General features: G+C 36.4%; 1 protein-coding gene across 10 annotated transcripts in view; it reads right to left on the bottom strand.

Annotated features, from left to right (window-relative positions):
- Nucleotides 1-1081: 1081 nt before the first annotated feature.
- Nucleotides 1082-16267, bottom strand: part of LOC125679020 (endophilin-B1-like) — a 34283-nt gene continuing 19097 nt past the window's right edge. For 6 of the 10 annotated variants that reach the window (XM_056156535.1, XM_056156536.1, XM_056156537.1 and 3 more), the window contains 5 exons: nucleotides 10360-10377; nucleotides 7209-7298; nucleotides 6833-6933; nucleotides 4356-4569; nucleotides 1082-3949 (listed from right to left, as the gene is read on the bottom strand). In XM_056156535.1, coding sequence (XP_056012510.1) covers nucleotides 3842-3949; nucleotides 4356-4569; nucleotides 6833-6933; nucleotides 7209-7298; nucleotides 10360-10377 — 531 coding nt within the window. In that variant the 3' untranslated portion in view covers nucleotides 1082-3841. Of the gene's footprint in view, nucleotides 3950-4355; nucleotides 4570-6832; nucleotides 6934-7208; nucleotides 7299-10359; nucleotides 10378-13063; nucleotides 13085-16267 lie in introns of all 10 variants that reach the window. The other 4 variants (XM_048917901.2, XM_056156539.1, XM_056156538.1 and 1 more) reach the window with 4 other exon arrangements.

Raw genomic sequence — 16267 nt, 5'->3', positions numbered from 1 at the left:
ATTCCAACCCCGCTCCTCTGCATCAAACCCCAACAAAAACAAGATGTGTGTTGCGAAACACTGATGCCCCCGATTACAACAAAGTGGAACGGTATTTAAATTTTTTGGAAAAAATTCTAAACACTAGGTCAATGTCAACAAATCTGGTATCGTTGGAAAGGTCTCGCAAAAAAATGCACATGCTTGATTTAAAAATACCTCTTATGACTTGAAACATGGCTTGTCATCAAATTTTCTAAAAGTAGGTCAAAGGTCCATGTTAAGGTTGAATTTTGTTTAACGTCTGTCTCCAGAATTGTTCACTCATATGGAGACGTCACCAAGACCGATGAAGGGCTTCAAATTTAAGCCTTTGCTCGGCCATTGAGCAGAGCAGTGAGGGTTCTTTAGCGTGCCACCCCTACTGTGTGTAACACGGGACATCCGTTTTTAAGGTCATATTCGAGGATCCACGACATTCACACCTGATGCCGAGCGTTTGGCGATGGAACTGTCACTACCTCTCTTAACGACTTAGGTCTGTCGCGGCCGGGATTCAAACCCCGGCATTCCGCATGCGGGGCGAACGCTCTAACCTCAAGACCACCGCGGCGGTTTCCATGTTGTCACCAGGTCAAAGATTTTGGTGTCAATGAAACAATCTTGCCACAAGCCATACACATACCAAATATGAAAGGTTCACCTCAGTCTTGTGGTGTAAGATATGTCAGACCAAGGTCAAGCTTTTTTGCCACAGATAAACAAGTAAAAAAACTAGACGTCCCGAATCTTCGAGCCAGGGGCATAAAAAGAACTATTCCTTCGTCTCACACTCCGCATTCAATATTAAGAATCACACGTATTTCTGATGAGACCTTAAAAATCGTGGCCTCGTGTCCTAGTCACAATAAAGAACCCTCACTGCTACGGCCTTGTGCGCTTTAAACAGGTGCCTATAGCTGGTGAATTTTCTTTACGAGTGAAAAATTCTCAAAGGAACGTAATGCAAACGTCAGTCAAGGGAGGATCGTGTCAAATACACATAAACTAGTGACGACCTCCACAACATCGTCATCAGTTTGTACAAAAACAAGGCAGGCAATATTATTCATGGATTTTAATAATGTTTTGCACAGGTTTAAAAACAATGTTCTCTTCATTTCTACTTCCCACAAACTACAGCAATTACCAAACCCTAAAATCAGCTCCAATTAGAAATTACCATCAACATACGGCCAAAAATTGTCTCCCCTGGAAATAATTTCCATACTTCTTTACAATAACAGATTCAGTGTGCAGTATATCCATAAAAATTGGGTACATGTCAGTAATAACGGTGAATTGGGTATTTTCTTAATGCAATAACATTTGTATAACGATGATCAATAAATGATTGAATTTATGGAATACGTGAGAGAGAAAAAAAATGCCCCAGACACCAGATCAAATTGTTTTTTGTTTTTGCTTTTTTTAAAAATGGAATATAAATGTACTCTATTAAACTATGTCGTTGAAAAACATAGTTTGGTACTGTGAAGATATTTCTGAATTTAATTCAGCTTAAGGAAATCTCTAGCCTATACTGGCAAGTCAATATATCACCTGGAAACAGGTACATTTAAAATCTAATACTGTCCATCACTTCAAACTCATGAAAAAATGATCCAATAGATTTCTGTACATTACAATAACATTGAAATTTCGGAGAATGACAGTTCCTTTATACAAGCCTTGTGGTGTATTTAACAATAAAATAGCTATTATTCACAAGACATATGCAGTATGTAATCCGACAAAATCTACATATTCATAAATATCATTCTATAAAAACATCTCCACTTTTAATTTTAATCATTTCCTATCAAATGAAAATGTCACAGAGTTATGTAAATGGGAAAACATACTTCTAAAAAAAACCTGTTCCAATACAAGATACAAAGGAGGTTATCCTCAATTGTATGTATTAATATGTACACATTGAAACATCATTATGAAAAAAAAAAAAACCCACAACTTTCAAACGCATTCAATTCTTATCAAATGAAAACGTCGCTGCATTTGTAAATTGGAAATGTGTATCATAAGTGATTTAATTAATACAAGAAAAGAATTTAGAGGTTTTCCTCAATTACACAATTATGAATTAGTATGTCAGATAACCTACCCTGCTTTGTATATATTTATATTATGTTACTATATGATTACATAATTATTGTACAATTACATTTATGTAATAATACTTTACATTTGCAATGAACTGTATGGTCCTTTACCTTAGTAATACACAATTCAATACAAAACAAAACTTGTACAGTATGTAATCCAACAGCATCTATCAATAAAATATCTCAGTCACTTCCTGTTACAACAGAGGCAGATCCTTAATTTTTTTCTAAAGGGAGGGGGGGGGGGGGGGGGTGCAATCCAACAAGTTTGGCACCTTTTCTGTCCAAAAAGTGGAATTGAAGAGACCAAAATGGCAAAAGACAACATGTTTTTTGTTTTAAAAAATAATCAACTGTGAAGGGGAAGGGGAGTTGGGGGTTGCAACCCCCAGAACAAATACCCACAAAAACCAAATCCACTACTGTACAAAATACACATCATGCGAGGAAGAGAAAAGCAAGTTAGGTCTCATGAACTACACATAACTCCTTCATGGAAAACTTAATGCATACATGTGCCATAGACAACTTCAATGCACATCATAGTTAAAAGCATCACCTATTCCTTTTGCTCTTATAAAAGCCAACCTAAATTAATTGCAGTACATCATTAATGTGACCAAATACGTAGATTTTCAACATATGGTCCAATAACACAACCAATTTAAATCCATATTGACATACATTGTTTACACACTTTACACTTTTGATTTCTGTAGTGAGACACTTTTAAATTATCAGAAAATATGAATACATGTAAGATGCATGCATTTCATCATAAAGTTAAAATAAGGCATAAAAATGAAGGGCTGTTTGCTTTGCTGTAAATTGCGCAAACGTAATCTTATTAAACTGTTGGAATTTTTGGTTTGTTTATTTCTTTCCTAACTTTCTTGCAGGTTTTGGAATAATGAACATTTAAACTGTGGGAAAAACCCCAAACACCAATGGCATTAAACAGCACCCCCCCCCCCCCCCCTCCTCCTCCAACAAGCTCGCTGACCAACTACATGTACTCCATTGTGATGCTACATATGTATAATTCCCTCAACTTTCCTGTGCTAAAGTCCCCTCAAATTTCCTGTGCTAAAGTCCCCTCAAATTTCCTGTGCTATATTTCCCTCAACCTTGCTGCATGTAGACCATGGACTGTGGGAACATGCATGCACATGCAACATGAAAGGAACTCTTTATCTTCACAGATTCAGTGATATTTTTTACATTCTATATCGTCAATGTCAACAGGTGAATAAATAAAAGTGTCTGAATTTGAGTGCACATACCTGTATAATAATCTGTATCATAAACACAGTGTATCATGACACTTTGCATCTGAAAATTGTTTATTCCTGGTTTTTTCTTCATATCGGTGATAAATGGGCACGTTATTTAAACTGTTGTTGATTTAATGTCATCTAAACTGCAGTCGATTTACTGATATAGAGTTGCCCCCCTTGACACCACTTGTACACTGATACAATGTGCAGAAGGAAAATTTTTGTTAAGATTATTTCGTGTGTACAGAGTATGTACATGTAGGATATTACGAATATGATATTCTTCAGATGATAAACTTTAGATGCAGACATAGCCTACACATAAACAATTCAACAATGACATATTGCAACATTCAAAATCGTTAGAAATCTCACAGTAAAAAGATCTTATGGTCATGCGAATGCATTCCGAGTTCATTATCATTCTAACACTTCTAGATATGTAGTAGGAACTTTTCCCTTCTGTGGGCCCCTCTCTGCCATCAGCCAATCAGGGTCCATTCCTGGGGTTCTGTAAACTGTTATGAGCTGAAAACAAAATTTGAAATAAAATGTAATGAGACCAGTATGACAATTCCAATGAATCCAGTATGGGGGGAAATTCAAATTTGTACAAATGTAGTAATTATGGAGGATTATTAAGTATCAAATAATGCATAAAACCAATGAGAAATATTTACTGACACACAGAAATTTGGAGATTAGGAATGAAATATATATAAAAATAAGTATCTAAAGCAAGAAATTTCAAGATACTCTCTTAAGGAAGATATATATGAACACTATAATTATTTTAAAACAACATAGTCAACGCTGTAACACAACTACCTTTAACACAGACTGACAATCAACCAATAGAAAATCCCAAAAATCAGCAAGAGGCATGCAAATTCAAATTAACAAAAATTAAAAAATTCCTGTAGTGATATCTTACTTCATCAGCTAAAAGCGTGAGCTCAGAACTATCAGCTGCGTCATAGTCATACAAAACGCGAGCCTGTTTTTTCTCTACATTGGGCGTGGCTGCTATAACATTGATCTGGGGTGGTGCAGAAGGCTGAAGGGGGACTGAGGTGGGGATACTGGATGATATACCTGCCCCCGAGGAATTCGAAGAACTGTTCCCGACACCAACAGTCTGAGAGTAACTGAAACAAAACCACAGCAGTCAGACATAGGGCACGGATTTCTACCACTGTTTGAAGGTTGACTAATATCATTGTGACGTACTTGTAATCAAAAAGCAATGTCTGCATATCTATAATGTAATTAAGCAATAATGACTCATATACTTTCTTTGAATTTTATATATATTTTCATAATTGTTTTCCCTTTGTAAATATTTTCTTTCATACATTTTTATTCTAGATTTTTTTTTTTTTGGTTGTAATTTAACAATTCTAATTCATAATGAATCTTCACAATTTTGCAATAATAATTTTGATAATTTGTTCCATTGCATTAATGATTTTTTCTGCAAGTTAGTGCTGATTTTGCACGTAAATAGTGAGGGTGTAACATTGACAATTAAAATGGAATGCTGGTCTAGTGATGAAGGGATGGGGAAGAACTCTGTGTCTGACTGCAGGTTAAATAAAATTACAGATGAAGTTCAGAAGCATGCATGATAACAAAGATAATGAAGTCAAACAAATCAACATAAAAAAAGACCAAAACCCAACAAAAACAACCCATGTCAAAAATTCTCTACTAGAATAAACCCAGCATTATCATATGTTAGCATTCAAGACAGAGTCATCCACTTCTGCTTCATACTTAGATATTTTATTGAAAGTAGACATTAACGGCAAACTGACAACTCAACTGTATGACTTCAGCTTCTCCATCGTCAACTTCCCATATTTATGTAGCAATATTCCACTATCACCTGCATATGGTGTTTATATATCTCAACTGATTCGATATGCAAGAGCTTTTTCTGCGTATAGTCAGTTTTTAAATCGAGGTAAGCTACTGACAAACAAGTTGATGGTACAGGGGTTTCAATAGTCTCGATTGAAGTCAGCATTTCACAAATTCTATGGTCGTTATAACGATCTAATTTGTCAATACAACCTTGCATTGGGTCAAATGCTGTCTGACGTGTTTCATACCGATTGTTAAGCCGTTCTTGGCACACTGATTTTGACTGCGGATAACTCCGTTTACCTGATCAGTATATAGGGCTCACGGCGGGTGTGACCGGTCAACAGGGGATGCTTACTCCTCCTAGGCACCTGATCCCACCTCTGGTGTGTCCAGGGGTCCGTGTTTGCCTAACTATCTATTTTGTATTGCTTATAGAACTTATGAGATTGATCACTGTTCGTTATCTTCACCTTGCATGGAAACTCCTTGAACATATAACAGAAATTCCATGTTCTAAGCTATGAACATCAAATGTGAATGGAATGAAATTTCAGTGCAAGACACCTTAATAACAATATTATTGTATAATGAAATATTTACATTCTCTTATATTTGTTTAGAAATTGACATTATGCTTTCTTCTACAACAATGAATTTGATCCGGTTTTTAGCACATCCATCTGCATAATCATTACCAAATATGGAGCGTCATCAAGGTCAAAGGGTACATTGGCTGTTCTGTTTAAGGTAACGAAATGGTCAACGATATGATATTTCAGTACTTAAATATAGTTTATATTTTTTAAAAATACATGAAAATATAACCATAAAATGCTTTCTTTGTTGTTTTATCAGGTGAGGAAGGTAGCTAGCACTGCAGAAAAAATATTCATAACCCGCGTAATGTAATAAGTACATGTAATTCTGCTTCATTTGTTCGTGGCAAATTTTAATTTTGACAAATTAATTTGCTGCTGAATTTAACAGTGAAGTTCACCGACGATGAAGTGCATTCTTGTTACATTAAGTTAAACTTTAAAAAAAAATTAACAAATTGCAATGCTCCATGTAAATAAAAGGGGTTGAAGGATGGTTTTCTTTTTGTTGTTTTATTTAGAAGGGGGGCATATTTATTTCTTTTCCTTTTTATTTAAGTCAATATTGTATTTACTTAATTAATAATCATAGTTGCCAAACTAGAGTACAACCTTATGATCTTCTTTCATGTGAAGTAGCCATCCCTGGCCGATCTTAGCGATCTGTATAACCAGTGCATATCATAAGCCTGTTAAATGAATACGCAGAATGCCCCCATCTTACATCAACATACTTCTATAACAAAAGACCTTATTGGTGTGGCAACTTTCAAACACCAGCTGTTAGCAAAACATTACAGTCCACAGGAAAGGTTGATACTAGGGAAGGTGATCACCGTGTTATAAAAATCATCATGAACATGATAATTATAAAGCATACTACTAGGCTTAGAATATTAAAGCAATACATTGAAACATGCATGGATACAGGTGTGGCCAAAATTACCTTCCAAGTTGGCGCTGCAGGTCAGAAATATACTGCTGGCACTGAGCGTAGTATGTTAGCTGGGCCTCTATGAAGTCATTTAAACAGCGTAGATGATGGGCCTGGAAAAAAAAGCCTCTTAATGCTATGAATTACAATTATTTGAGATTGAAAGTAGGGAGAGGGCTCATATCGGCTAAGCCTGCTGCCCAATCCCATCAATTTATTGAATAAATATTGTTTAAATCAAAGCATATAAAATTAATATTCACTTCATTTTAATAAAGAAGTTTTGTCATGGCTTTGCTTTTACAGTTCAATCCCTCTCCTTCTGCATGTGAAAACTTGGTTGTGATTGTTGTGAGAAAGGCACTGTTAGTTTCTTTGTCCGACTTACATGAGCACTGCTGACTCCTTCTAGAAGTAACTTGGTTATTTCTGCCTGTCTGTCAAATTCCGCTTGGGCTACACGCAACTCCGTCTCAGCCTACAAACAACAAAACACAGAGTTTTTTTGTAATGCAATTGAGATGATACTGAAATGATACAATGACCCCGCTTGTCAAATCAGCAGCCAAATCAACAGGGTAATGATAAAAAAAAAGAAGAGAGAGACATCTTAAGAAACCATAGCCATCAAGTAATTAACTGGAGAAACAGAATCCTAGAAAAATGTAGCCAGGTCATATCAGCATCTCATAACTACAAAATAATGATTTTCCAATAGAGGCCTGCGCCAAGGCCTAGATTGTAGGAACTGACACCAAACCCATTTCCTGAAAGTCTCAGAATACCAGGACCCAAGGTTAGGCAGAAATGTTTAATCTTATCCCCCACATTAAGCATCCGTTCATCTGTATAGCTGCTAGTCTTACTGCAGTCACAAAATTGTTTTTGGACATACTTGGAATAAATCATTGCAATTTTGTACTTTTAGTTTACTTCATAAAGTACTTGTTTTTACCATTAACTTTCTTAAAATAAAACTGAAGATTCACTTTCAATCTTTTTCTCATTATTGCTGTTTTGCTATTAGACTAATGTTCCGTGACTGTAAAAAAAATGGGATCACAAATCAAACAGACTTGATGATTAGATAACTTGATGCTCACAAAGTTTCATCTTCCATATTAGTGAAAGCAGAGAACACAGGGAGATTTAGAAAGATTAATATCTATCCCCTCTACCTCATGCATGAATCACACAACCTCACAACTTTCACAAAGTTAAACAGCATTTGTAACTATAGAGACTGAACAAGAGTACCAGAATTTCAGAAACGGTATATAATACGCCTGTCACATGCTTAATATATAGGGTGTTTTTCTCAAGCCATGAGTTGTAGAACTTTGTTTCAGGCAGTGCGTATCAGCCATCATCTAGCCGTGACGACTTTCTTTTGCATCGTATGAATACAGGGTCTTAGCTTAACAAGAGGCCCATGGGTCACATCGCTCACCTGAGTCACCTTGGCCCATATCTGAAGACTTTCCATATATATTTGCATGTAAAACCTTGGTCCCTATTATGGCCCAAACTACCCTTTGCACACTTGAATCTACACTATGTCAGAAAGCTTTCATGTGAATGTCAACTTCTTTGGCCCAATGGTTCTTGAGAAGAAGATTTTTAAAGCTTTTTCCTATATTTGTATGTAAAACTTTGACCCCCAGCCCACTTGTGGCCCCATCCTACCCCCCGGGGGCCATGAGTTGAACAAACTTGAATCTGCACTATGTCAGAAAGTTTTCTTGTAAATATCTGCTTTTCTGACTCAGTGGTTATTGAGAAAAAGATTTTAACTATATATTTGTATGTAAAACTTTGATCCCCCTTGTGGACCCATCCTACCCCCGGGGGCCATGATTTCAACAAACTTGAATCTGCACTATGTCAGAAAGTTTTCATGTAAAAATCAGCTTTTCTGGCTCAGTGGTTCTTGAGAAGTTTTTCCCTATATATTTGTATGTAAAACTTTGATCCCCCCTTGTGGCCCCATCCAACCCCCGGGGCCCATGATTTGAACAAACTTGAATCTGCACTATGTCAGAAAGTTTTCATGTAAAAATCAGCTTTTCTGGCTCAGTGGTTCTTGAGAAGAAGATTTTTACTATATATTTGTATGTAAAACTTTGATCCCCTATTGTGGCCCCATCCAACCCCCGGGGCCCATGATTTGAACAAACTTGAATCTGCATTATGTCAGGAAGCTTTCATGTAAATCTCAGCTTTTCTGGCTTAGTGGTTCTTGAGAAGAAGATTTTTTAAGTTTTTCCCTATATATTTGTATGTAAAACTTTGATCCCCCCTTGTGGCCCTATCCTAACACCGGGGGCCATGATTTGAACAAACTTGAATCTGCAATATGTCAGGAAGCTTTCAGGTAAATTTCAGCTCTTCTGGCCCAGTGGTTCTTGAGAAGAAGATTTTTAAATGACCCCACCCTATTTTTGCATTTTTGTGATTATCTCCCCTTTTAAAGGAACATGGCCCTTCATTTGAACAAACTTGAAAGCCCTTCACCCAAGGATGTTTTTGGCCATGTTTGGTTGAAATTGGCCCAGTGGTTCTGGAGGAGAAGTCGAAAATGTGAAAAGTTTAACAGACAGACGGACAGACAGACAGACGACGGACAAAAAGCGATCAGAAAAGCTCACTTGAGCTTTCAGCTCAGGTGAGCTAAAAACTGTGACAGGAGGTCAATGGGCAAACCAAAAAACCCCGTGTCTAAAACATTTCCCCAAAGTTGACCAAGTTCAACCACTTGTAATTTTTTAAAAGAAAAATTAGAAAATTGTTGGGAATCAAAATCCTTGCAATATGCACATCTTCAAATTGTTTACAAAGGCCTTAGCTTGAAAACTGTGAGGAGTTAAATGGGCAAACTTTGTACTTACTTTGCAATATTTACTCAAAACCGACTAAATTAAATAACCTGCAATTTTTTCAAAAATTGAAGAAAATCATTACTTGCCACCTCTTCAATACCCATACAAATACTTTGTAAAATGAGAAGGCCCTTACTTGAAAACTGTGTGTGTGTGGGGGGGGGGGGGGGGGGGGGAGGTTAGGGGTTAGATGAACAAGTTATATATTATACTCTCTAGGTAATATTTTCTCAAAACGAACTAAGTTCAACAACCTGTAATTTCCTCAAAAATCGAAGAAGATCAAAATCCTTGCCATATTCACAGCTTCCATACCCATACAAACACTGTGGGAGGAATTAGACGGGCAAATCATGTACCCTCCATATGACATTAAATTTTAAATAAAGGCTGGGGCAAATCTCTAGCAAGGGAAGTTGAAATGGATCAAATTTGCAACATGATTTAGAGTGTTTCAGCTTGATATGTGGCAGAGAAATGAAAATAGAAACAGAAAACCTTGAATGGATGGACGGACAGACATACAGACATCGCTTTTCCATAATACATGTACTACATGTATGTTCTGTCTAGGCACATAAAAAGTACGGAGATGAATGCAAGTGATGGATGTAAGGCACTTTTTCATTGACAAGCAAGAAAACATGCATATATCCTTACTCGAGAGACAGCATCATCCTTGGTTAGCATGTAAATAAATGACAAATTATTATAATATATCAGGCATTCAATTACTCGTAAAACAGAGTTTTTGAGAACTGCTGGTCTGAAGCTCTTGACAACAAAATTCCTTCAGACAGGTAAGAAGCAATAGTACGTTTCATAATTCAGAAAGGTAAATTTATTCTAACGGCTAGAATTAGAGGATCAGATTTCAAAAACTCTGTACACGTATAAGCCAGAAATTTTTGGTTTACTTTTCTCTTTACAAACTCTTGGCAGATTTCCTCTCTAAAATTGTAGCTCATATTTAATGTATTCCTAATATGGACCTTGGAGTCAACAAAATTATGGTTTGCATACCGACTTTCATGTTTTAAAAAAACATCTTGAAATGTAATATTGTAATAATCAATCTTGAGTACGGTATTCATGTGGGATAAGGAAATCTCACCTTCAGGGTTGAATATTTCGATCATGTAGGGTTGAGGATTGCTCATAATGGATTGTTCTTCTTCCATTATAGTCTCGATTATTTCTTTTTTATATTGATTGATCTTGAAAATTTTCAGATGAAACAAAATAATCAAATTCATTTTCTGTCAGGATCGGAGATGACACAATACCATGCTGTTTAGCTCGTAACGCGTGAATAACGTTCCTAGCATTATTTGATGCGGGGATTTGACCGTATAACTTCAAAACGAATATATCCTTTTTAGAAAGAACATACCAGAAAAAAGTTTACATTTCATGTGTAAACTTAGAAATTTATCAAATTCCCAGAAAAATTACAATGTGATTAAGAATAATATCAATAGCATTGTCCTACACTGCTGTGAAATAATTGATTATGATGTAATTTATTTTCTGTAAGTTACACGGTGACGTAAAATATTTTGTATTGGATTCTTCAAATTTCGATTTGATACAGCTTTCTGAGGGACAAACTTGGGTTTAATAGTTTACATATTATGTGTAAACCATTTTTGAGTATGCTTTTTCTGACTGTCAAATCAGTTTTTGCAATTAAGTTCAAATGAGGATTATTTTGATGATTTTAAATCTTCTCAAAGCTCAAGAATTAATACACTAAACAGTAGATAAAATGCGAGAAAAGTAATCCTGCATCATTTACTTGTGTGGAATAGCAAAGCCTTGTCCTAGACAGCGAATCTAGTCCCCGAGGTGGAACTTCCTAATACAAACACTTCAACTAATGAAGGATTCCATTAATTTTACACAGGTAAAAGTGGGAGAAAATGATGTTGATAAATAGTTTTTGTTAAGACGAGTTCACAGGAGTCAATCTCTGCAGATTCTGAATTTCTGAACACTAATAATTTCCTCGGTCTTACAAGTCCTTCACATTCCCTAATGTAAAAAAAAATAATACTTCTGACGTGGCCCATAGTCTCCGCAATATCCAGCTGGTCACTATCCAGAATCAAAATTCAGTATGAACAAAATTACAAGATTTTGCAAACATTGTCTTTGGTTTCAGAGGAAGAATCTGCTGAAGGGTTTGTCAGGAGTAAAATAGACCGAAAAGCCTTGCCTAATTGTAAAGCTGGCATTTATTCAATTTTCAAGGAATTTGTGGGTAGTGATTTTCTATTGACAAATTCATCCCATTTACAGGGATTTTTCTTAGATATCAAGTACTTACAAAATATTACATTGGTAACTGATTATATAAAAAACATTTCAGACTTTCATTGTTACATGCAGACATGCAGAACAGTTTAACATACACAGTGAAACTTGTCTATCCCAACATGTCCGGTATTACACGACTACAGTAAAACACGGTTATAGCGAACCTCCAGGACCAGCGACATGTCTGGTATTACAAATCTACAGTAAAACACGGTTATAGCGAACCTCCAGGACCAGCGACAAGTCCAGTATTACACGACTACAGTAAAACATGGTTATAGCGAACCTCCAGGACCAGCGACAAGTCCGGTATTACACATCTACAGTAAAACACGGTTATAGCGAACCTCCAGGACCAGCATGTCATGTCTGGTATTACACGACTACAGTAAAACACGGTTATAGCGAACCTCCAGGACCCGCGACAAGTCCGGTATTACATGTCTACAGTAAAACACGGTTATAGCGAACCTCCAGGACCAGCGACAAGTCCGGTATTACACATCTACAGTAAAACACGGTTATAGCGAACCTCCAGGACCCGCGACAAGTCCGGTATTACACATCTACAGTAAAACACGGTTATAGTGAACCTCCAGGACCAGCGACAAGTCCGGTATTACACATCTACAGTAAAACATGGTTATAGTGAACATCCAGGACCTGCGACAAGTCCGGTATTACACGACTACAGTAAAGCACCATTATAGCAAACCTCCAGGACCAGTGACAAGTCCGGTATTACACGACTACAGTAAAACATGGTTATAGTGAACCTCCAGGACCAGCAACAATTCTGGTATTACACGACTACAGTAAAACACGGTTATAGCGAACTTCCAGGACCAGCGACAAGTCCGGTATTACACATCTACAGTAAAACATGGTTACAGTGAACCTCCACGACCAGCGAAACTTTGTTATAACCAAACTTTGTTATATCCAATAAAATTTTCACTAATTTCCTCTCATAAGGGAATAAATATCACTTCGCAATAAGCGTGAATTTGTTATATTAACCATGTTCGTTATAAGCGTCATTTACTGTATTCAGTGTAGACAGCATCTGGAATAGTACATAAATAGTATTCAAAAAATGAAGTTGAAACATATCTATGAAATACACAGGACTGTGAATTGTACAACATTTAATGTAGACAAGGTATACTGTCCATTAACCACTATAAAGAATTTAAAAACAAGCTCACAACATTTTCTACAAATCAGATAATTTTGGCATCAGGTGATGAATTTTTCTCCAAAAAAAAGTAGTTTGAGATGTTGACACTTCATCTTTTAGCAAATACTCATTTTAGTAAGTGTTAATATGAATGGAAATTTTGGCAATTTTATTTTTGATGAAATTTTGTCATTCGCCTATAATACAAACATTTTCAACACACCAAAATCACTGTATATATATGTTATACGATATTGAGGTGAAAGATATACATCATTATTTCCCATAGAATAAAAATACCATCCCATCTTTTCAGAACTCCTCTAACACCCCCTATCTGATTCTTTAATATTGCACACAAGAAGGTCTGAGGTACAGACCCAAAAGTGTTCTACCACACCAGAGAAATCGTGAACGATCAACAGTTTTGATTCAGGGAATGAATGTTGAGAAGGTGGATTGGAACAGTTCTGGGTGAGAACAGAATGGTTCTGATCAAGAATGGAACATTTGAAGATGGAAAATGAAGAGTTTGGTGTGGGAACAGAACAATTTTTCTCGAAAACAAAATGTTAACAGAAAAGTTTGTGTAGGAATACACCTCAGGGTCTGAAGTAAATAAACATTGGGACATAATCCTAGCTTATACTGATGTAGGAATACACCTCAGGGTCTGTAGTAAATAAACATTGGGACATAATGATTATCCTAGCTAATATTGATGTAGGAATACACCTCGGAGTCTGTAGTAAATAAACATTGGGACATAATCCTAGCTTATACTGATGTAGGAATACACCTCAGGGTCTGTAGTAAATAAACATTGGGACATAATGATTATCCTAGCTAACACTGATGTAGGAATACACCTCGGAGTCTGTAGTAAATAAACATTGGGACATAATCCTAGCTAATACTGATGTAGGAATACACCTCGGAGTCTGTAGTAAATAAACATTGGGACATAATGATTATCCTAGCTAATATTGATGTAGGAATACACCTCGGAGTCAGTAGTAAATAAACATGGGGACATAATGATTATCCTAGCTAATACTGATGTAGGAATACACCTCCGGGTCTGTAGTAAATAAACATGGAGACATAATGATTATCCTAGCTAATACTGATGTAGGATTACACCTCGGGGTCTGTAGTAAATAAACATTGGGACATAATCCTAGCTTATACTGATGTAGGAATACACCTCGGGGTCTGTAGTAAATAAACATTGGGACATAATCCTAGCTAATACTGATGTAGGAATACACCTCGGAGTCTGTAGTAAATAAACATTGGGACATAATGATTATCCTAGCTAATACTGATGTAGGAATACACCTCGGGGTCTGTAGTAAATAAACATTGGGACATAATCCTAGCTTATACTGATGTAGAAATACACCTCAGGGTCTGTAGTAAATAAACATTGGGACATAATGATTATCCTAGCTAATACTGATGTAGGAATACACCTCCGGGTCTGTAGTAAATAAACATTGGGACATAATCCTAGCTAATACTGATGTAGGAATACACCTCGGGGTCTGTAGTAAATAAACATTGGGACATAATGATTATCCTAGCTAATATTGATGTAGGAATACACCTCGGAGTCTGTAGTAAATAAACATTGGGACATAATCCTAGCTAATACTGATGTAGGAATACACCTCGGGGTCTGTAGTAAATAAACATTGGGACATAATCCTAGCTAATATTGATGTAGGAATACACCTCCGGGTCTGTAGTAAATAAACATTGGGACATAATCCTAGCTAATACTGATGTAGGAATACACCTCGGAGTCTGTAGTAAATAAACATTGGGACATAATCCTAGCTAATACTGATGTAGGAATACACCTCGGAGTCTGTAGTAAATAAACATTGGGACATAATCCTAGCTAATACTGATGTAGGAATACACCTCGGGGTCTGTAGTAAATAAACATTGGGACATAATCCTAGCTAATACTGATGTAGGAATACACCTCCGGGTCTGTAGTAAATAAACATTGGGACATAATCCTAGCTAATACTGATGTAGGAATACACCTCAGGGTCTGTAGTAAATAAACATTGGGACATATGATTATCCTAGCTAATATTGATGTAGGAATACACCTCGGAGTCTGTAGTAAATAAACATTGGGACATAATCCTAGCTAATACTGATGTAGGAATACACCTCGGAGTCTGTAGTAAATAAATATGGGGACATAATGATTATCCTAGCTAATACTGATGTAGGAATACACCTCGGAGTCAGTAGTAAATAAACATTGGGACATAATCCTAGCTAATACTGATGTAGGAATACACCTCAGGGTCTGTAGTAAATAAACATTGGGACATAATCCTAGCTAATACTGATGTAGGAATACACCTCCGGGTCTGTAGTAAATAAACATTGGGACATAATCCTAGCTAATACTGATGTAGGAATACACCTCAGGGTCTGTAGTAAATAAATATGGGGACATATGATTATCCTAGCTAATACTGATGTAGGATTACACCTCGGGGTCTGTAGTAAATAAACATTGGGACATAATCCTAGCTTATATTGATGTAGGAATACACCTCAGGGTCTGTAGTAAATAAACATTGGGACATAATCCTAGCTTATATTGATGTAGGAATACACCTCAGGGTCTGTAGTAAATAAACATTGGGACATAATCCTAGCTAATACTGATGTAGGAATACACCTCAGGGTCTGTAGTAAATAAACATTGGGACATCATGATTATCCTAGCTAATACTGATGTAGGAATACACCTCAGGGTCTGTAGTAAATAAACATTGGGACATAATCCTAGCTAATACTGATGTAGGAATACACCTCGGGGTCTGTAGTAAATAAACATTGGGACATCATGATTATCCTAGCTAATATTGATGTAGGAATACACCTCGGGGTCTGTAGTAAATAAACATTGGGACATAATCCTAGCTAATACTGATGTAGGAATACACCTCGGGGTCTGTAGTAAATAAACATTGGGACATATGATTATCCTAGCTAATATTGATGTAGGAATACACCTCAGGGTCTGTAGTAAAT

The sequence above is a fragment of the Ostrea edulis genome, chromosome 2 (assembly GCF_947568905.1).
Source record: "Ostrea edulis chromosome 2, xbOstEdul1.1, whole genome shotgun sequence".
Lineage (NCBI taxonomy): Eukaryota > Metazoa > Mollusca > Bivalvia > Ostreida > Ostreidae > Ostrea > Ostrea edulis.
Note: the sequence above shows the minus strand (reverse complement) of the source record. Positions and strands in the feature narration are given on the sequence as shown.